This window comes from Oncorhynchus tshawytscha, linkage group LG01 (genome assembly GCF_018296145.1).
Source record: "Oncorhynchus tshawytscha isolate Ot180627B linkage group LG01, Otsh_v2.0, whole genome shotgun sequence".
Taxonomy (NCBI): domain Eukaryota; kingdom Metazoa; phylum Chordata; class Actinopteri; order Salmoniformes; family Salmonidae; genus Oncorhynchus; species Oncorhynchus tshawytscha.
The window spans coordinates 44,767,852-44,788,725 of record NC_056429.1 but is presented as its reverse complement, the minus strand read 5'-3'; the positions used below and the strand labels follow the sequence as shown (position 1 = coordinate 44,788,725).

General features: G+C 42.9%; 1 protein-coding gene and 1 long non-coding RNA gene across 3 annotated transcripts in view; both read left to right on the top strand.

The window, feature by feature from the left end:
* The window catches only part of LOC112251124 (transmembrane 4 L6 family member 1), a 4,910-nt gene extending 25 nt beyond the window's left edge, over positions 1-4,885 (top strand). The window contains exons 1-5 of one of the 2 annotated variants that reach the window (XM_042321802.1): positions 1-142; positions 326-502; positions 2,926-2,997; positions 3,597-3,739; positions 4,036-4,885. The exon at positions 1-142 is cut by the window's left edge and continues 25 nt beyond it. In XM_042321802.1, the coding sequence (XP_042177736.1) occupies positions 326-502; positions 2,926-2,997; positions 3,597-3,739; positions 4,036-4,234 (591 nt within the window). In that variant the 5' untranslated portion in view covers positions 1-142 and the 3' untranslated portion in view covers positions 4,235-4,885. Of the gene's footprint in view, positions 143-320; positions 503-2,925; positions 2,998-3,596; positions 3,740-4,035 lie in introns of both variants that reach the window. The other variant, XM_024421877.2, reaches the window with a different exon arrangement.
* Positions 4,886-9,532: 4,647 nt separating this feature from the next.
* Positions 9,533-15,960, top strand: LOC112248796. Its single transcript, XR_002953273.2, has 3 exons — positions 9,533-9,639; positions 9,739-9,846; positions 15,814-15,960. It is a non-coding gene; the product is annotated as an uncharacterized LOC112248796 (long non-coding RNA).
* Positions 15,961-20,874: the final 4,914 nt, after the last annotated feature.

Below are 20,874 nucleotides of genomic sequence, written 5' to 3'. Positions count from 1 at the left end.
TAGGGCTCAAGACACTCACCTCCCACTCTTCCTGTGGTAACCCCTCCACTCAGCCCCTCGCCGTAAAACGGAACTGGTTGCGTGATCAGCCTCAGTGTGACTGGCAGGAGGTGGAGAGTTCAGCTAAAACCCTACACACTAGGTAAACCATTCAGTTTCCTTCCTTGATTATAGCTGTGAACAGACCCCAGACCTTCATATCTCTCTCTCTCTCCATTGTCACTCTCCATTCCTCTCTCCCTGGTGATACCGCTCCACTCCTCTCTGGTGCTCCACACCTCTACTTCTCTCTCTCCATTCCTCCTCATCCTGGGTGGTAGGGTAGATGTGCTCCATGGGTTTTGCGCGGTCCCTGGGCTTTGCCCTTCTGCCCCTGGCTGTGTGCTGTATCATGGCCAACATCCTGCTGTTCTTCCCTGGAGGAGAGATCCAATATGTCCAACAGGAGCGACTGTCCAGGCTGATCTGGTTCATGATGGGAATCGGAGGGGGAGGTGTGTTGGTGAGTGTTACTCTATTGTTACTACACAGGCTACAGTAGTATTATTGAGTTGATGGTTTATGGGTCAGATTTACAGGCTGTTCAGGGAATGAATGGTAGATTCAAATATAAATATAAAGAGAACTTTCACGGTCAAAACAGTTGGTTTTGTAACAGTTAGTCTTGTGTATATACAGTGGGGCAAAAAAGTATTTAGTCAGCCACCAATTGTGCAAGTTCTCTCACTTAAAAAGATGAGAGAGGCCTGTAATTTTCATCATAGGTACACTTCAACTATGACAGACAAAATGAGAAAAAAAATCCAGAAAATCACATTGTAGGATTTTTAATGAATTTATTTGCAAATTATGGTGGAAAATAAGTTTTTGCTTCAATAACAAAAGTTTAACTCAATACTTTGTTATATATCCTTTGTTGGCAATGACAGAGGTCAAACGTTTTCTGTAAGTCTTCACAAGGTTTTCACACACTGTTGCTGGTATCTTGGCCCATTCCTCCATGCAGATCTCCTCTAGAGCAGTGATGTTTTGGGGCTGTTGCTGGGCAACACAGACTTTCAACTCCCTCCAAAGATTTTCTATGGGGTTGAGATCTGGAGACTGGCTAGGCCACTCCAGGACCTTGAAATGTTTCTTACGAAGCCACTCCTTCGTTGCCCGGGCGGTGTGTTTGGGATCATTGTCATGCTGAAAGACCCAGCCACGTTTCATCTTCAATGCCCTTGCTGATGGAAGAAGGTTATCACTCAAAATCTCATGATACATGGCCCCATTCATTCTTTCCTTTACACGGATCAGTCGTCCTGGTCCCTTTCCACCCCCATGCTTCACAGTAGGTATGGTGTTCTTTGGATGCAACTCGGCATTCTTTGTCCTCCAAACACGACGAGTTGAGTTTTTACCAAGAAGTTCTATTTTGGTTTCATCTGACCATATGACATTCTCCCAATCTTCTTCTGGATCATCCATATGCTCTCTAGCAAACTTCAGACGGGCCTGGACATGTACTGGCTTAAGCAGGGGGACACGTCTGGCACTGCAGGATTTGAGTCCCTGGCGGCGTAGTGTGTTACTGATGGTAGGCTTTGTTACTTTGGTCCCAGCTCTCTGCAGGTCATTCACTAGGTCCCCCGTGTGGTTCTGGGATTTTTGCTCACCGTTCTTGTGATCATTTTGACCCCACGGGGTGAGATCTTGCGTGGAGCCCCAGATTGAGGGAGATTATCAGTGGTCTTGTATGTCTTCCATTTCCTAATAATTGCTCCCACAGTTGATTTCTTCAAACCAAGCTGCTTACCTATTGCAGATTCAGTCTTCCCACCCTGGTGCAGGTCTACAATTTTGTTTCTGGTGTCCTTTGACAGCCCTTTGGTCTTGGCCATAGTGGAGTTTGGAGTGTGACTGTTTGAGGTTGTGGAAAGGTGTCTTTTATACTGATAACAAGTTCAAACAGGTGCCATTAATACAGGTAACGAGTGGAGGACAGAGGAGCCTCTTAAAGAAGTTACAGGTCTGTGAGAGCCAGAAATCTTGCTTGTTTGTCGGTGACCAAATACTTATTTTCCACCATAATTTGCAAATAAATTCATAAAAAATCCTACAATGTGATTTTCAGGATTTTTTTCCCCCTCATTTTGTCTGTCATAGTTGAAGTGTACCTATGATGAAAATGACAGGCCTCTCTCATCTTTTTAAGTGGGAGAACTTGCACAATTGGTGGCTGACTAAATACTTTTTTGCCCCACTGTATATTATTTTGGTCTTGTATTTCCTTTCTGATAATATCAGGTAGTAATCTGACACAATGAATTTATCTTGTGCAGTTTTTGTAAGAGAGCAGTTTGAGTGTGTGGCTAATCTGTATCCTGTATGTGTGTGTTTACCTTTCTGACAATGGGGACTTGCCTCATGGCTGTTTTCCTTACTGTGGAGATACTACAGGAGACAAAGGAAAACGGTTGTCAGCTCTTCCTCCGACAAGCTACCCCAGGAGTTGTATTTTCTTATTTGGAGGATTTGTCCAGAAACCCATTCTAGGAATTAGCCACCATTTTATAAAACTGCTCTATAGACCATATGTTTGTGATTAGGGATGGTTGTATAGTACAGTGCTACAACCACAGAGCTCTTGATTGATTGACTTGATTAGATAATTAGATGTTGCAGGCTGCTCCAGCCGGAGACAACATCGCATACAAAAAAAAAATGATTGAAGATAAAAACACGATAAAGCCTGTAGGCTTATTTACATTGTGGTCCACATTTTGCAGTGAGATACTGGGCAAGACCGACTCTTTAGATGCACTCAATGTAATTCAAATCAACACATAGCCGTCTTGAGGATATTGTTTTATATAGAGGGTATACACTGAAATATTATACTGTGACAGACCCTGAGGTCTCCCGAATTGTGTGTCTCTGTAGATGTTTTTGCCTGCTGGAGTGTTCATCAGCCTGGGGAAGTGTACAGGCTGCTGTTGGAATGAAAGCTTCATGGTGAGGACTGATGCTTTGGTTACTTATTGTGATTTCAGCCAGTGATTCTATTACTGTGCAAAAAGCAAAGGTGACAGGTCAGCCTTCAAATCAAATCAAATCAAATCTTGATGCGTTCTTCAGCTCAGGTTTTTTTTGTTTTTTTTGTAAACCGTCAAAGTAGGTTCGTGGATGCTATTTGGTTTGTTACACAAGGCTTTGATCCTATTAATAAAAGTACAGATGGTACAAAGGACTATTCTAACACTGTGAGGGACTATGCTAAGCTAATGCTATTAGGCTCATGAAAGGTAAGCTATGCCTAGCTAATCATACAAAGGGGCCATTGTAACACTATTAGGGGGTACACTATGTGAAGGATATGTGAAGGAGGCTTCACCATCAGGGAGTACAAAGCGTCTGGGCCAGGGAGAGGAGCTGAACCTTATCTGTGTATAAACTGGTTTGTAACAGTGATAAGCCAACATTTCTCCTCACACAACCACACACTACTCCCAAGGGGATTGTTATGCAGTTGATCTGGGATTAACAGGTAGGCTTGAACCGTGTGTGTGTGTATATATATTTATATACTAATGTACATTTTGTGTATTATATAGATGTGTGGGTCAGTAATGGCAGCTCTAGTAGGTCTGGCCGGCTCGGGATACTGTTTCATCATCTCAGCCATGGCCATGTTGGAGGGACCTCAGTGCTTCACTGCTCTGGGATGGTCTTATCCCTTCGCTAATGAGGGAGGAAGGTTAGTTTTACCCTCTTCACACAGGAAATGTGAATTATTCTGGAAATATTCTAGCTATGTAGGTTTCTTTTAGGTGCCAAAATGCATTGGAAACAAATCCTCTGTGAGTGTGTGTGTCTGTGTTGTTCTGTTTTTGATTTGGAGTTAATTTTCTGTTGTGTGTCCACTTCCTATTGTGTGTGTGTGTTATGAAATGACATCCTGTCGAGTGAGTCACAGCTTCTTACCTCTAATTAATATCAAACTGCAATACAGACTGTAATATACACAACTTTAATTTCTGTGTCTGTCCACAGGTACCTAATGGAGAAGGACACGTGGTCTAAGTGCCTGCAGCCTGTCAGCATTGTAGAGTGGAACGTGACCCTGATGTCCATTCTGCTGGGCCTCAGTGGGCTGGAGTTCATCATATGTGTCCTGCAGGTCATCAATGGGCTGGTGACAGCTGTCTGCAGACCCTGCTGCTACAAGCAGGACTACACCCTCAATGCCTAAACACACACATAGATGAGACACACACACACACAGACACCTGCACACTTACACAAAATTTGACACACACACATGTAAATTATACATACACACGCATGCATATAACATAAGATTGATGTGCATACACATGATATGACACATGCACACACATACGATACACGCCAGGAGCGTGTACAATGTAATCTGTTTAACATTGCTTTCCAAACACTCCTGGGGGTGCATCTCAATAGTCCAACTTCCTCTCCTCGTATCCTACATAGTCCCTGGGCCAGTTTCTAATCAGAAAGCGTGATTAATAAGCGAATGCTGTCTCATCCCTGTATGAGGGAGAGATACCTGTCTGAATGTTCAGTTAATTTATAGTATTAATTTCAAAGCACTGTATTAGAAATACACTGAATGAATGTGTGTATAATACAGACCAGAACTGTAGTATTTTTTTTATGTTTGATGTCTTAAGTCTACATTTTACTAAAGCACAAAAGTATATATTTTTTTGTATGAAAGTTTTGTCTTTTGTATTACTGTTTTCATTTTCTAAAAATTGTTGTCTCGCAGATGCTAAATTGTTAAGGCCATTTTATATATTTAGTGCATTTGTCATATATTTTAGTGTTTGTGCCGCCTTAAATAAATACGTATTTTCCATTTGAATTGTTCGGATTATAATTTTTTGTAAACATGATACATTTGTCTACGCTGTATACTTTGATACTTATTTGAGTAAGGATAGACGGGTTGGTTGGTGAGCAACAAAACTGACATGTGCGCAACTACGGGGCAAAACAAACAGGGTTGGCTTAGATTGTTGAAAACATGTCAATTATATTATGTCTCTAATGTTTATTGAAAATCTAAATATACTGAACAAAAATAAAAACGCAACATGTAAAGTGTTGGTCCCATGTTTCATGAGCTGAAATAAAAGATCCCAGAAATGTTCCATATGCACAAAAAGCTTATTTATCTCAGATTTTGTGCACAAATTTGTTTTCATCCATGTTAATCAGCATTTCTCCTTTCCCAAGACAATCCATCCACCGGACACGTGTGGCACATCAAGAAGATAATTAAACAGCCCGACCATTACACAGGTGCACCTTGTGCTTGGGACAATAAAATGCCACTCTAAATTGTGCAGTTTTGTTACACAACACAATGCCAGAGATGTCTCAATGTTTTAGGGAGAGTGCAATTGGCATGCTGACTGCAGAAATGTCCACCAGAGCTGTTGCCAGAGAACTGAATGTTAATTTCTCTACAATAAGCCACCCCAACATCGTTTTAGAGAATTTGACAGTAAGTCCAACTGGCCTCACAATCGCAGTCCAGGTGTAACGAGGCCAGCCCAGGACCTCCACATCCGGCTTCTTCACCTGCGGGATTGGCTGAGACAAGCCACCCAGACAGCTGATGAAACTGTGGGTTTGCACAACTGAAAAAATTCTGCACAAACTGTCAGAAACGTCTCAGGGAAGCTCTTCTGCTTGCTCGTCGTCCTCTCCAGGGTCTTGACCTGACTGCAGTCCGGTGTTGTAACCAACTTCAGTGGGCAAATGCTCATCTTCAATGGCCACTGGCACGTTTGAAAATTGCTCTTCACAGATGAATCCTGGTTTCAACTGTACCGGGCAGATGGCAAACTGCGTGTTTGGCGTTGAGTGGTTTGCTAATAACGTTTTGAACAGTGTGCCTCATGGTGATGGTGGGGTTATGGTATGGGCAGTCATAACATTGACAACGAACACAATTGTATTTTATCAATGGAAATTTGAATGCACAGAGATACCGTGACGAGATCCTGAGGCCCATTATCATGCCATTCATCCACTGCCATCGCCTCATGTTTCAGCATGATAACCGTATGTCGCAAGGATCTGTACACAATTCCTGGAAGATGAAAATGTCCCAGTTCTTCCATGGCCTGCATACTCACCAGACATGTTACCCATTGAGCATGTTTAGCATGCTCTGGATCGATGTGTACGACACATGTTCCAGTTCCTGCCAATATCCAGCAACTTTGCACAGCCATTGAAGAGGAGTGGGATAACATTGGCCATTGGTGTCAGAAATAAAGCTTATTTTGTGGATATGGTTAGACAAAGTAACAAAGGGTAGAATGATGTACACGGTGGCGTGTGTGTGTGTCTATGTGTATGTGTATGTGCGTGCGTGACTTTATCCCCATGTCAGAGGTCTGTGTGTGGGGGTCTCACTTTGTGTTTGCATGAAAGGCAATGAGGTCACACTTCCCGTCTGTGATTGGCTGTGTGAACCCATCACCCCAGTATCTATAGGCTGTGTGTCTGTCCAAAAGTTTCCTGACTGACTGCCAAAATGGGAGCTCTCCAGCGATCCTGTTCCTTCTACTCTGGTATGCCACTACTGTGTCCTGTATCACACAGGAATATTTCATTGGAATTAAGGAGATCCAGTGGGATTATGGTCCAGCTGGGGAAAACAATCCTCATCAAAACGCTGAAGGAAGATGAGTGAGTAATTAAGTACAGCTCTAATTTACCTGTCATGTTTTGGGAATTTATAACATGAATGTGTAAGGAATTAGCTGAACACAGTATTGCCCGGGTAGTCCAGCAGATAGATAAATAATTATTAAAATTATCAAACTTAGAACGCTAACACTAGCTACTAGGAACATTTTAACTATTGGAGGCTGGGAAGCATGTCAGTCAACCAGATTTGGATTTCATGTTAGAAGAAAATAGGGTAAAATAATTACAAACAATATCAAAATTATTTGTTTTGTTATCTACCCATTAACTAAACCCCACAGATAATATTGACAACAACTGAGTGCAACATTATGAGTCATAATACCCATCAAATCTAACGGTAAAACACAGAAATGGTTTTAATAGTTTTTTCACTATTCATTTTAATTAGTCATTAATGTGGCTATTATACAGAACTACACATCTTGTCACAAGCTTTGACGTCATCCCTCAATGCACATTTCTACATGCAAACTCATCGACAAGTAGCAAGTAACATAGCAAGTAGATGTTATAGCCTTTTTAGTTTGTGTAAATAATTGATATTGTGTATTTCTCGTGTGTATTCTTGTTTTGCATTTTTCAAATGACCTAGCATTTTTTGTATTACCCCCTTGACCATTGTAGCGAATTAGCTAACCTCAGGTCTCTCCGTGGATCAGAAGCAAGGAAGGTTCTGTGCTATGCATTTGATTGTTTTCCGAGAGGCTTACAGAGGCCATTTTGATTAGGTCAAAGGTCTGTGGTTAGCTAGCTGCTTATGAACATTTGTTAGATAACCACCAACTGTAGTTAAGTATACAACACACGTTACCTTCCTTACAAGTAAAAAGAAAACCAGCATAGGCTAGCATAATGACTGTTGTGACCTTTTTATTGACAAGTTCAGTGAGCTAGTCAGCTACTTTTTCATGTGGTGACATGCTAGTTAGCGTTAGCCCACCAAATCAAATCAAAGTTTATTTGTCACGTGCACCGAATACAACAGGTGTAGTAGACCTTACGGTGAAATGCTTACTTACAGGCTCTAACCAAAAGTGCAAAAAAGGTATTAGGTGAACAATAAGTAAAGAAATAAAAACAACAGTAAAAAGACAGTGAAAAATAACAGTAGCGAGGCTACATGCAGACACCGGTTAGTTGGTCTGATTGAGGTAGTATGTAGATATGGTTAAAGTGACTATGCAGATATGATGAACAGAGAGTAGCGGTAGCGTAAAAGAGGGGTTGGCGGGTGGTGGGGGACAGGACCCTGTGGATGGACAAGTCAGTAACTTTTGAAATGCGATACAGCAATGAATTTATAGATTTATCTGCGCATTATGTTCGTCGTGTTTGCGTATGGTTCTCATGACTTAAAACCTGTTAGAGATAGGGGGCAGTATTTCCCCTTTGGATGAATTGCGTGCCCATAGTGAACTGCATCAAAATCTGTCCTAAATTGCTAATATATGCATATTATTATTATTATTGGATAGAAAACACTCTGCAGTTTCTAAAACCATTTGAATTATGTCTGTGAGTATAACAGAACTCACAGGGCAGGCAATCTTCCAAACAAGTTTTGGAATCCTGAAAGTTAGGGCAACTTTGACGTCATCGCCCCCTCCCTTCCCAACAAGTTATGGATCTGGAAACACTTCCTATGTCTTCCACTAGATGTCCTCATTCAGTAGAAAGTGTAATGGAGCATTTGCTGTGAACTTTCACCTAATGGGAAGGAAAGTAGTAGGTGTCGTAAAAGATTTCCATTTTGTTGAGGCGCGTTTGAGTGCTTCGGCTGTTCCAATCAGCCCCAGATGAAAACGAATGATCCGGTTGGAATGCTATTGGATCTATATGATTATAACATCCTGAAGATTGATTCTGCACTTAGTTTGACCAGTTTCGTCGACCTGTAATATGTAATTTGGAAGTTTTGATGCAAAGTTATCCTGGACCAGAAGTCATTTTTTGGGCATTTGAGCTGAAAGTGGTAGCAAATGCTGCTACTTGGACACTAGAATTGAACATTATGAAACAAAACGATTTATTGTTGAACTAGGACTCCTTGCACTACATTCTGATGAAAGATCATCAAAGGTAAGGGAATATTTATGTTGTAATTTTGTATTTCTGTTGACTCCAACATGGCAGAGAAATATTGCTACTTCTGAGCGCCGTCTCAGATTATTGCAATGTTAGGCTTTTTCCGTAACGTTAAAAAGAAATGTGACACAGCGGTTACATTAAGAACCAGTGTATCATTTTAATTATATGTAGAACATGTATCTTTAGTCAAAGTTTATGATGAGTATTTCTGTTATCTGGCGTAGCTTTCTATAATTCCTCCGGATATTTTGGAGAATTTTCTGAACATGGCGTCAATGTAAACCGAAATTTATGGATATAAAATGCATATTATCGAACAAAACATAAATGTACTGTGTAACATGTCATATGACTGTCATCTGATGAAGATTTTCAAGAGGTTAGTGATTTGATTTTTTTTTTTAAATCCTGCTTTTGTCATTTTATCTTTTGCTGGACAAAATGGCTACGTTTTTTTCTTTGGTTTGGTGGTGGTCTAACATAAATTGTGTTTTCGCCGTAAAAAAATTTAAAATCTGACACGCTGGGTAGATGAACAAGGTGTATATTTTTTATTTGAGGTATTGGACTTGTTAATGTGTGGAGGTTAAATATTTCTAAGAATATTTTTGCATTCCCTGCGCCACCGTTTCAGCTGAACGGGGGGAGAAAACTACCACTGACTAAATGCCTCTTTGTTTTCCAGTCCAACAGAAGTGCATCCCTCAGACCATTTGGGGCATTGACATCCTGTGCCAGTGTGAACAGAGCGCGAGCGTTCAGTTGTGGAGGCTACAGCACATCGAGCTTGTGGATGGACAGGTCAGTAACTCATCAAATATGACACAATATGGTGTAAAACATAGGATTTGTAGACACATCGAAATTGAGACTTTATGTCCCCTTTTACCCATGTTTTAGACATGAGGCGTGACATGCGGAAACATCCGGCGCACCCCACGAGAAGCAGTGCATGATCAACACCACCCTCAGCAAGGAGATCTGCTCTCTCACCCTCTCACTCTGGGGGTAAGACATAATTTAAACATTACAGATATAAATTCCCACTGTGCCCATGATAAAATGCAATGTGAATTGTGTTAATGAAACTGAGGAGTGTTAATGTGTTAATGAAACTGAGGAGATGCACTCAGACCAGCTTTTGTGATGGAACTTACGTTGAACTACATTACTTTAGTTGGCTGCTTTGAGCAAAACTTGAATGGAATAGAATCTATTCTAGGAGCCTATTGTTTGTGTGTGAGGATGGTCTTCACGGAGGCTGTAAGACCCTCCCTCCTTGATATAGAAATCCTTTGACTTCACTGCCTCTTCAATGGTAAGATCCCTTGCACCATAGGGACACTTGACCTCCACCACTGCTGTAGTGCACCCCAGACCATCCAGTATGTCACCCAGGATCCCTGACACCTGCACATCTATCCCTGTAGCCATTTGAATGCCTTGATGCCCTCTGCTTAGTTATGTGCCCCACTTTACAGACAACACCCGATCCAACGACTGTGATTTGAGGACCATTTTTAGCAACAACGGAGTAACCACTGCTCCACAATTGCTGGCCGTCAACCTCCCTCTCCTCATCAAATCAAAATCAAATCAAACTTTATTTGACACATGCGCCGAATACAACAAGTGTAGACTTCACCGTGAAATGCTTAATTACAAGCCCTTAACCAACAGTGCAGTTCAAGAAGATGAAAATACTTACCAAGTAGGCTAAAATAAAAAGCAATAATAAAAAGTAACACAATAAGAATAACGAGGCTATATACAGGGGGCACAGGTACCGAGTCAGTGTGCGAGGATACAGGCTAGTTGAGGTAATCTGTACATGTAGGTGGGGGCGAAGTGACTATGCATAGGTAAAAAACAAAACAGTGAGTAGCAGCAGTATACAAAAGAGTGGGGGAGTGTCAATGTAAATTGTCCTGTGGCGATTTTTATGAATTGTCTTGTGGGTAGAAGCTGTTGAGGAGCCTTTTGGTCCTAGACTTGGCGTTCCGGTACCGCTTGCCATGCGGTAGCAGAGAAAACAGTCTTGGGTGACTGGACTGGAGTCTGACAATTTTATGGGCTTTCCTCTGACACCGCCTATTATATAGGTCCTGGATGGCAGGAAGCTTGGCCCCAGTGATGTATTGGGCCGTTCGTACTACCCTCTGTAGCGCCTTATGGTGAGATGTCGAGCAGTTGTCATACCAGGCGGTGATGCAAGCAAACAGCATTGGTATTCCTTGTGGGTCAAGGGGTGGGTAGGGTGGGTGTCAGGGATGATGGTCCTTGACTAGTCTCCAAAGCACTTCATGATGATGTGAGTGCTACCGGTCAGGATGCTCTCGATGGTGCAGCTGTAGAACCTTTTGAGGTTCTGAGGACCCATGCCAAATCTTTTCAGTCTCCTGAGGGGGAAAATAATTTGTCGTGCCCTCTTCACGACTGTCTTGGCATGTTTGGACCATGATAGTTTGTTGGTGATGTGGAAACTCTCGACCCACTCCACTACAGCCCCGTCAATGTTAATGGGGGCCTGTTCACCACAATCAGCTCCTTTGTTTTGCTCACTTGAGGGAGAGGTTGTTGTCAGCCACTGACCTTCTCCCTATACCCTTGGCCAGCGATGGTGTTCAGTCGTGGGTGAACAGAGAATACAGGAGGGGGCTTCCTCAATGCCATTGCATGAATCCTGGAACACATTCCAGTCTGTGCTAGCAAAACAGTTCTGTAGTGTAGCATCCATGTCATCTGATCACTTCCGTATTGAGCGAGTCACTGGTACTTCCTGCTTTAATCTTTGCTTGTAAGCAGGAATCAGGAGGATAGAAATATGGTCATATTTGCCAAATTAAGGGCGGTGGAGAGCTTTGTATGCATCTCTGTGTGTGGAGTAAAGGTGGTCTAGGAATTTTTTTCCCTGGTCACACATGTGCCATGCTGGTAAAAATGTGGTAAAACTGATTTATGTTTGCCTGCATTAAAGTCCCCGGCCACTAGGAAAGCCGCTTCTAGGTGAGAATTTTATTCTTTGCTCATGGCCACGTCTCGGCGACATGGTGTGCCAGTTGGGGTTGGTGTGCTGTCCAACTGTTGCCTGCAGTATAGCCTCCTGCTGATCCACCAACAGCGCCATGCCAGTGAGGATGTCTGCATGTCTCAGGTGCCCTTGTTTTTTAACAGTGTCCGGGGATGACAGGGAGGGTAGTAGCTGTTCTGGCTCAGGTTCAAGGAAACATGCCATTCCACTGAACCTGCCCCGGTTCCTTAAAACTTTTTAGGGATAGGGGGCAGCATTTTCAGTTTGGATGAATTGCGTGCCCATAGTGAACTGCCTCCTACTCTGTCCCAGATGCTAATATATGCATATTATTATTACTATTGGATAGAAAACACTCTGAAGTGTTTAAAACTGTTTGAATTATGTCTGTGAGTATAACATAACTCATATGGCAGGCAAACTTCCAAACAGGAAGTGGAAATTCTGGGGCTGGTTGATTTTCAACTCATCGCCTATTCACATCCCAGTACGATATGGATCTGTTCGCACTTCCTACGCCTTCCACTAGATGTCAACAGTCAGTAGAACGTGGAATGAATCCTCTAGTGTGATGTGGGGTCAGATGGCAGCTATTTGAGTCAGTGGTCATGCAGAATGCCAGTTCATGGTCAGGCGCATTCCTCATGATATCGCCATGCATTCCATTACTCTGTAGACAAAAACGAATGCTCCGGTTGGAACGTTATTGGATATATATGATAATAACATCCTTAAGATTGATTCTCTACTTAATTTGACCAGTTTATTCGACCTGGAATATAACTTTTTAAAGTTTTCGTCCGAGTTTGCCTGGACCGGCGTCAGCTTTTGGACATGTGAGCTAAACGTGCTAGCAAAAGTAGCTAATTGGACACTAGTAATGGACATTATCGAACAAAACAACGATTTATTACGGAACTAGGATTCCTGGCACTGCATTCTGATGAAAGATCATCAAAGGTAAGGGAATATTTATGATGTAATTTCGTATTTCTGTTGACTCCAACATGGCGGAGAAATGTTATGTACTTCTGAGCACCGTCTCAGATTATTGCATGGTACTCATGAAGCTGGATGAGAGAATGTCAGGAGTGTGCAAAGCTGTCATCAAGGCAATGTGTGGCTACAAAGTGTGGAATCTCAAATGTAAAATATATTTTGATTTGTTTAACACTTTTTTGGTTACTACATGACTCCATATGTGTTATTTCATAGTGCTGATGTCTTCACTATTATTCTACAATGAAGCAATTAGTAGAAATAAAGAAAAAACATTGAATGAGTGGTGCATCCAAACTTTTGACTGGTACTGTACATGTTTAAGTATCTAAACTCAGCAAAAAAATAAACGTTCTCTCACTGTCAACTGCATTTATTTAACATGTGTAAATATTTGTATGAACATAAAAAGATTCTACAACTGAGACATAAACTGAACAAGTTCCACAGACATGTGACTAACAGAAATAGAATAATGTGTCCCTGAACAAGGGGAGGGGGGGCAAAATCAAAAGTAACAGTCAGTTTCTGGTGTGGCCACCATCTGCATTAAGTACTGCAGTGCATCTCCTCCTCATGGACTGCACCAGATTGGCCACTCTTTCACCAAGGCACCTGCAAGTTCCCGGACATTTTTTCTGGACATTTCTGGGGGGGAATGTCCCTGGCCCTCACCCTCCGATCCAACAGGTCCCAGACGTGCTCAATGGGATTGAGATCTGGGCTCTTCGCTGGCCATGGCAGAACACTGACATTCCTGTCTTGCAGGAAATCATGCACAGAACGAGCAGTATGGCTGGTGGCATTGTCATGCTGGAGGGTCATGTCAGGATGAGCCTGCAGGAAGTGTACCGCATGAGGGAGGAGGATGTCTTCCCTGTAACGCATAGCATTGAGATTGCCTGCAATGACAACAAGCTCAGTCCGATGATGCTGTGACACACCGCCCCAGACCATGACGGAACCTTCACCTCCAAATTGATCCGCTCCAGAGTACAGGCCTCAGTGTAACGCTCATTCCTTCGACGATAAATGCAAATCCAACCATCACCCCTGGTGAGACAAAAACGCAACTTGTCAGTGAAGAGCACTTTGTGCCAGTCCTGTCTGTTCCAGCAACGGTGGGTTTGTGCCCATAGGCAACGTTGTTGCCGGTGATGTCTGGTGAGGACCTGCCTTCCAACAGGCCTACAAGCCCTCAGTCCAGCCTCTCTCAGCCTATTGCGGACATCCTGTACCTGTCCCGCAGGTGTGATGTTCAGATGTACCGATCCTGTGCAGGTGTTGTTACATGTGGTCTGCCACTGCGAGGACGATCAGCTGTCTGGCCTGTCTCCCTGTAGCGCTGTCTTAGGCGTCTCACAGTAACGGACATTGCAATTCATTGCCCTGGCCACATCTGCAGTCCTCATGCCTCCTTGCAGTATGCCTAAGGCACATTCACGAAGATGAGCAGGGACCCTGGGCATCTTTCCTTGTGTTTTTCAGACTCAGTAGAAAGGCCTCTTTAGTTTCCTTAACTGTGACCTTAATTGCCTACCGTCTGAGAGCTGTTAGTATCTTAACGACCGTTCCACAGGTGCATGTTCATTAATTGTTTATGGTTCATTGAACAAGCATGGGAAACAGTGTTTAAACCCTTTAGCATGAAGATCTGTGAATTATCTTTGAAAGACAGGGTCCTGAAAAGGGACGTTTCTTTTTTTGCTGAGTTTATATAGGCCTTAAAGTGGTTGAAAAAGTATCCAATTGTCATACTTGCGTAAAAGTAAAGATACCTCAATAGAAAATTATTTAACTAAAAGTGAAAGTCACCCAGTAAAATAGTAATTGAGTAAAAGTCTAAAAGTGATTGCTTTTAAATTCACTTAAGTATCAAAAGTAAAAGTAATTGCTCAAATATACTTAAGTATCAAAAGTAAAAGTATACATTTAAAATTCCTTATATTGGGCCATTTTCTTGGTTTTATTTTATTTACGGGTAGCGAGGGACACTAGCGAGCCCACCAGATCAGAGGCAGTAGGGATGACCAGGGATGTTCTCTTGATAAGTGCGCAAATTCAACCATTTTCCTGTCCTGCTAAGCATTTAAAATGTAACGAGAAATTTTTGGTGTTGGGAAAAATTAATGGAGTAAAAAGTACATTATTTTCTTTAGGAATGTAGTATAGCAAAAGTAAGTTGTCAAAAATATAAATAGTAATGTACAGATATCCAAAAAAACGACTTAAGTAAAAATACTTTAAAGTACTTCTTAAGAACTTTACACCACTGAGGCCTTATAAAGTGTTTATGAAGGCTTCATTATAGCCTTGTATGACGATCCTGATCTCGGGAGCTGTGGGATCAGATAAAGTCTCTGCTGCAGGCATCAGCGGACAGCTGTTTGGGAACCTGCAGGTTCTGAACATGGTGGTGGGGGACAGGGTGTACTGGTACCTGAAGGGGATGGGCAATGAGGTGGACATCCATACTGCCTACTTCCATGGACGCATTGACCATAAGGTAAAGTCCTGTGCAGGGCAGTAATTAAGTGGTAACACTCCCGGCACTTGTCGCATACAAATCTCCCCACTGGAGACCAGGGTTCAATCTCTGCAGTCACAGTTTCTCCCACCTGCCTATATCCTCTTCTGATTTCTATACGGTCTCAATGAATAAAAGATAAGGTCCTATATGTGACAATAACTTTTAAAAAATCACTAGGTGAGGTAAACCTTTCCTGAAATATTCATGATATGCCTTATATACGTTTTCTTCAAGCTGGTTACTTACCTGTTTTTTAAAATATATAAAATAAAAAAAACTTAGGGTCACATATAGGACCTTACCTTTTGTTCATTGAGACCTTTTAGTCATTAGGACCCACAGGGTGTGCAGACTTTTATTCTAGCCCAGGAATAACACATCTGAATCTGACTTTCTCTCGTCCGGTGTTCCCCAGCTTAGTGGATGTTTCACCTATCCTCAGCCACCTTCCAGACGGTGAAGATGAAGCCTCAGTACCCTGGCTCCTGGTTGCTGCACTGCCACATCACAGACCACATCATGGCTGGTATGGAGACCATCTACACCACCATTGAGAAAGGTGAGGAGTGTGTGTGAGTTCACTATGTGAAGAGCGGTGTTACCTTAGCGTGCGCGTGTGTGTCTGTTTATTTAATCATTTTGTTGTTACTCCTACTTGTGAATGCTCATACAACTAACCTCTCTGTGTGTTTTTGTGTCTTCAGTATAAAGTTTATTTTGGGGATGAACGCGGCGCAAAACTTCATTAAAACACAGAAACAGCTAATAAAGCTATTTACATCTCTTCAGTAATTACATAATGACCTCGTATTCCACACAAGGAGCACAGTGACTACTGACCACAAACTGAACACATTAATGCACTAAACGGATTTAATACAGGAGTGATAAGTATAATTTTTTGTCATTATCTGTTGTCTAGTAGTCTTTTTAATAGCTAGGGCCATCTACTTTAAACCTCTTAAGCTGAAAGTCCCCGATAAATCAAGCAGTAGAATAACTTTTTTTGTTTTAAGTGTATGTTTACTTTACTTATTTGATTTATTTCACACCATTTTATAAGACGACAGCCATCCAAACTGTTTTAGCACCATGTAAATAATCTCATGTAGAATAAGCTTGTATTTGCCTCCCTCTGGTGGTCGGCTTTATATCATATCAATTTATATCACAACACTGCAACCTCAAATTCAAATCAAATTTTATTGGTCACATACACATGGTTAGCAGATGTTAATGCGAGTGTAGCGAGATGCTTGTGCTTCTAGTTCCGACCGTGCAGTAATATCTAACAAGTAATCTAACAATTAAACAACTAACTTATATACACACACACACACAAGTATAAAAGAATGTATAAGAATATGTACATAGAAATATATGGATGAGCGATGGCCGAACGGCATAGGCAAGATGCAGTAGATGGTATAGAGTACAGTATATACAAATTAGATGAGTAATGTAGGGTATGTAAACATTATATAAAGTGGCATAGTTTAAAGTGACTAGTGATACATTTATTACATCCAATTTTTAATTATTAAAGTGGCTAGAGATTTGAGTCAGTATATTCGCAGCAGCCACTCAATATCAGTGATGGCTGTTTAACAGTCTGATGGCCTTGAGATAGAAGCTGTTTTTCAGTCTCTCGGTCCCAGCTTTGATGCACCTGTACTGACCTCGCCTTCTGGATGATAGCGGGGTGAACAGGCAGTGGCTAGGGTGGCTATTGTCTTTGATGATCATTTTGGCCTTCCTGTGACATCGGGTGGTGTAGGTGTCCTGGTAGTTTGCCACCGGTGATGCATTGTGCAGACCTCACAACCCTCTGGAGAGCCTTACGGTTGTGGGCGGAGCAGTTTCCATACCAGGCGGTGATACAGCCCGACAGGATGCTCTCAATTGTGCATCTGTAAAAGTTTGTGAATGTCTTTGGTGACAAGCCAAATTTCTTCAGCCTCCTGAGGTGCTATTGCGCCTTCTTCATCACGCTGTCTGTATGGGTGGACCATTTCAGTTTGTCCGTGATGTGTACACCGAGAAACTTAGGACTTTCCACCTTCTCCACTACTGTCCCATTGATGTGGATAGGGGAATGCTCCCTCTGCTATTTCCTGAAGTCCACGATTATCTCCTTTGTTTTGCTGATGTTGAGTGTGAGGTTATTTTCCTGACACCACACTCCCGAGGGCCCTCACCTGTAGGCCGTCTCGTCGTTGTTGGTAATCAAGCCTACCACTGTAGTGTCGTCTGCAAACTTGATGATTGAGTTGGAGAAATGCATGGCCACACAGTCATGGGTGAACATGGAGTACAGGAAAGGGCTGAGAATGCACCCTTGTGGGGTCCCAGTGTTGAGGATCAGCGGGGTGGAGATGTTGTTTCCTACCCTCACCAACAGGGGGCGGCCCATCAGAAAGTCCAGGACCCAGTTGCACAGGGCAGGGTCGAGACCCTGAGTTTGGAGGGGTCGATGACGAGTTTGGAGGGTACTATGGTGTTAAATGCTGAGCTGTAATTGATGAACAGCATTCTTACATAGGCATTCCTCTTGTCCAGATGGGTTAGGGCAGTGTGCAGTGTGATTGCGTCGTCTGTGGACCTATTGGGGCGGTATGCATATTGGAGTGGGTCTAGGGTGTCAGGTAGGGTGGAGGTGATATGATCTTTGACTAGTCTCTCAAAGCACTTCATGATGACGGAAGTGAGTGCTACGGGGCGATAGTCATTTAGCTCAGTTACCTTAGCTTTCTTGGGAACAGGAACAATGGTGGCCCTCTTGAAGCATGTGGGAACAGCAGACTGGGATAGGGATTGACTGAATATGTCCGTAAACACCAGCCAGCTGGTCTGCGCATGCTCTGAGGACACGGCTAGGGATGCTGTCTGGGCCGGCAGCCTTGCGAGGGTTAACATGTTTAAATATTTTACTCACGCTGTGGTGAAGGAGAGCCCGCAGGTTTTGGTAGAGGGCCGTGTCAGTGGCACTGTATTGTCCTCAAAGCGAGCAGAGAAGTTGTTTAGTTTGTCTTGGAGCAAGACATCAGTGTCAGCAACGAGGCTGTTTTTCTTTATGTAATCCGTGATTGACTGTAGACCCTGCCACATACGTCTCGTGTCTGAGCCGTTGAATTGTGATGCTACTTTGTCTCTATACTGACACTTAGCTTGTTTGATTGCCTTGCGGAGGGAATAGCTACACTGTTTGTATTCGGTCATGTTTCCGGTCGCCTTGCCATGATTAAAAGCAGTGGTGTGCGCGAATGCTACCATCGATCCACGGTTTCTGGTTGGAGAGGGTTTTAAGTCACCGTGGGTACAACATCACTGATGCACTTGCTAATAAACTCGCCCACTGAATCAGCATATACATCAATGTTGTCTGAGGCTTTACGGAACATGTCCCAGTCCACGTGATCGAAGCAGTCTTGAAGCGTCGAATCAGATTGGTCGGACCAGCGTTGAACAGACATGAGCACTGGCGTTTCCTGTTTTAGTTTCTGTCTATAGGCTGGAAGCAACAAAATGGAGTCGTGGTCAGATTTGCCGAAAGGAGGGCGAGGGAGGGCTTTTGTATGCGTCGTGGAAGTTAGAGTAGCAATGATCCAGAATTTTGTCTGCCCGGGTCACACATTCGATACGCTGAGAAAATTTAGGGAGCATAGTTTTCAGATTAGCCTTGTTAAAATCCCCAGCTACAATAAATGCAGCCTCAGGATATGTGGTTTCCAGTTTCCATAGAGTCCAAAGAAGTTCTTTCAGGGCCGTCGAGGTGTCTGCTTGGAGGGGGGATTCTAGGTCAGGTGAACAAAAGGACTTGAGTTCCTGTATGTTGTTATGATCACACCCCAATTAGTTAATCATAAGGCATACACCCCCGCCCTTCTTCTTACCAGAGAGATGTTTGTTTCTGTTGGCGCGATGCGTGAAGAAACCCGGTGGCTATACCGACTCTGATAATTTATCCCGAGTGAGTCATTTCTCCATGAAACAGAGGATGTTACAATCTCTGATGTCTCTCTGGAAGGCAACCCTTGCTCGAATTTCGTCTACCTTGTTGTCAAGAGACTGGACATTGGCGAGTAGTATATTCGGGAGCAGTGAGCGATGTGCCCGTCTACGGAGCCTGTCCAGAAGACCGCTCCGTCTGCCGCGCCGTTGTTTTGGGTCGCCTACTGGGATCAATCAATTGTCCTGGGTGGGGGACCAAACAGAGGATCCGCTTCGGGAAAGTCATATTCCTGGTCATAATGTTGGTAAGTTGACATTGCTCTTATATCCAATAGTTCTTCCCGGCTGTATATAATAAGACTTAAGATTTCCTGGGGTAGCAGTGTAAGAAATAATTACATACAAAAACAAAATAATATAAAATAATGCATTGATAATATATTGCCCTCTTGCTAGATTGATGACTAAAGTCATAGCGAAACAGTGCAAAACTGCTGTCAGTTAAACTTAAGTGCTGCCTGTCTACCCTGTACCCTACTTGATGTGTGAACTGCTGACTGCACATAAATTGCTGAAGATTGTTGACACATCAACCAGCATTAACGGGACAGGGCAATTTGTGACTTGTTTTGATAATCAGTGGCTGTATTGGAGGCGGAGTGGTCTCTCCTCTCCTAGGCAATCAGCAATTAGTACAGGTAGGCATGCTCTTCACCTCTACTAGGCAATTAGCAATTTGTATTACTACTTCAGTCTCTCCTGGTTTCTAGTTAGCAAAACTAAAACCGTCGCCAAAAACAAAGACAGTTCTGCTGAGTTGTTTGAGGAAGGAAAGAGAAGGCCCCACACCACTCTCACTTGAGTATCTTAGCATGTTATTTTCTGATTCTCTTTTTGCACTTTTGTAGCTTTGTCAACTATGTGTGTGTGTTCTATATCTGTTCACTCCTCTCCCAGTTGGCTTTACAGACACTCCCCACCCCTTGGCTGCAACCCTTCTAATTGAATGTACCCTGCGCATACAACCCATGTCGAATTCTGGGTCTCTGGCAGCGTTTGGAACTGCCAATCTGCTGCAGAGAACGCAGAGTTCGTCTCAGCCTATGCTGCCCTTCAGTCCCTTGACTTTTTGGCCCTGACAGAGCTGTGGATCAACCCAGAGAACACTGCTACTCTTGCTGTTATCTCATCTGACTACATTTTCTCTCAAAGTCCAAGAGCTTCTGTTCGTCTCGGTGGCAGCACACTAATTTCTCTGACTGGAGATTTTCTCCCTCACCTGTCCATCTTCTTATTTGAATTCCATGCTGTCACTTGTCCACTCAAGTTTAACATTGTCATCTATCGCCCACCTGGTGACTTTGGAGTTTTCTTCCATGAGCTTGGACACCTTGATAGGCTCATTTCCTGACGATGGCTCACCGTTCTCTGTACTTGGTTACTTCTACCTCCCGATGTCTGCCTTCAAATCATTTCTTTCCCCTCCCCTCCCCTCTTTTTGACCGCAAAAGCAGGGAATACGCTT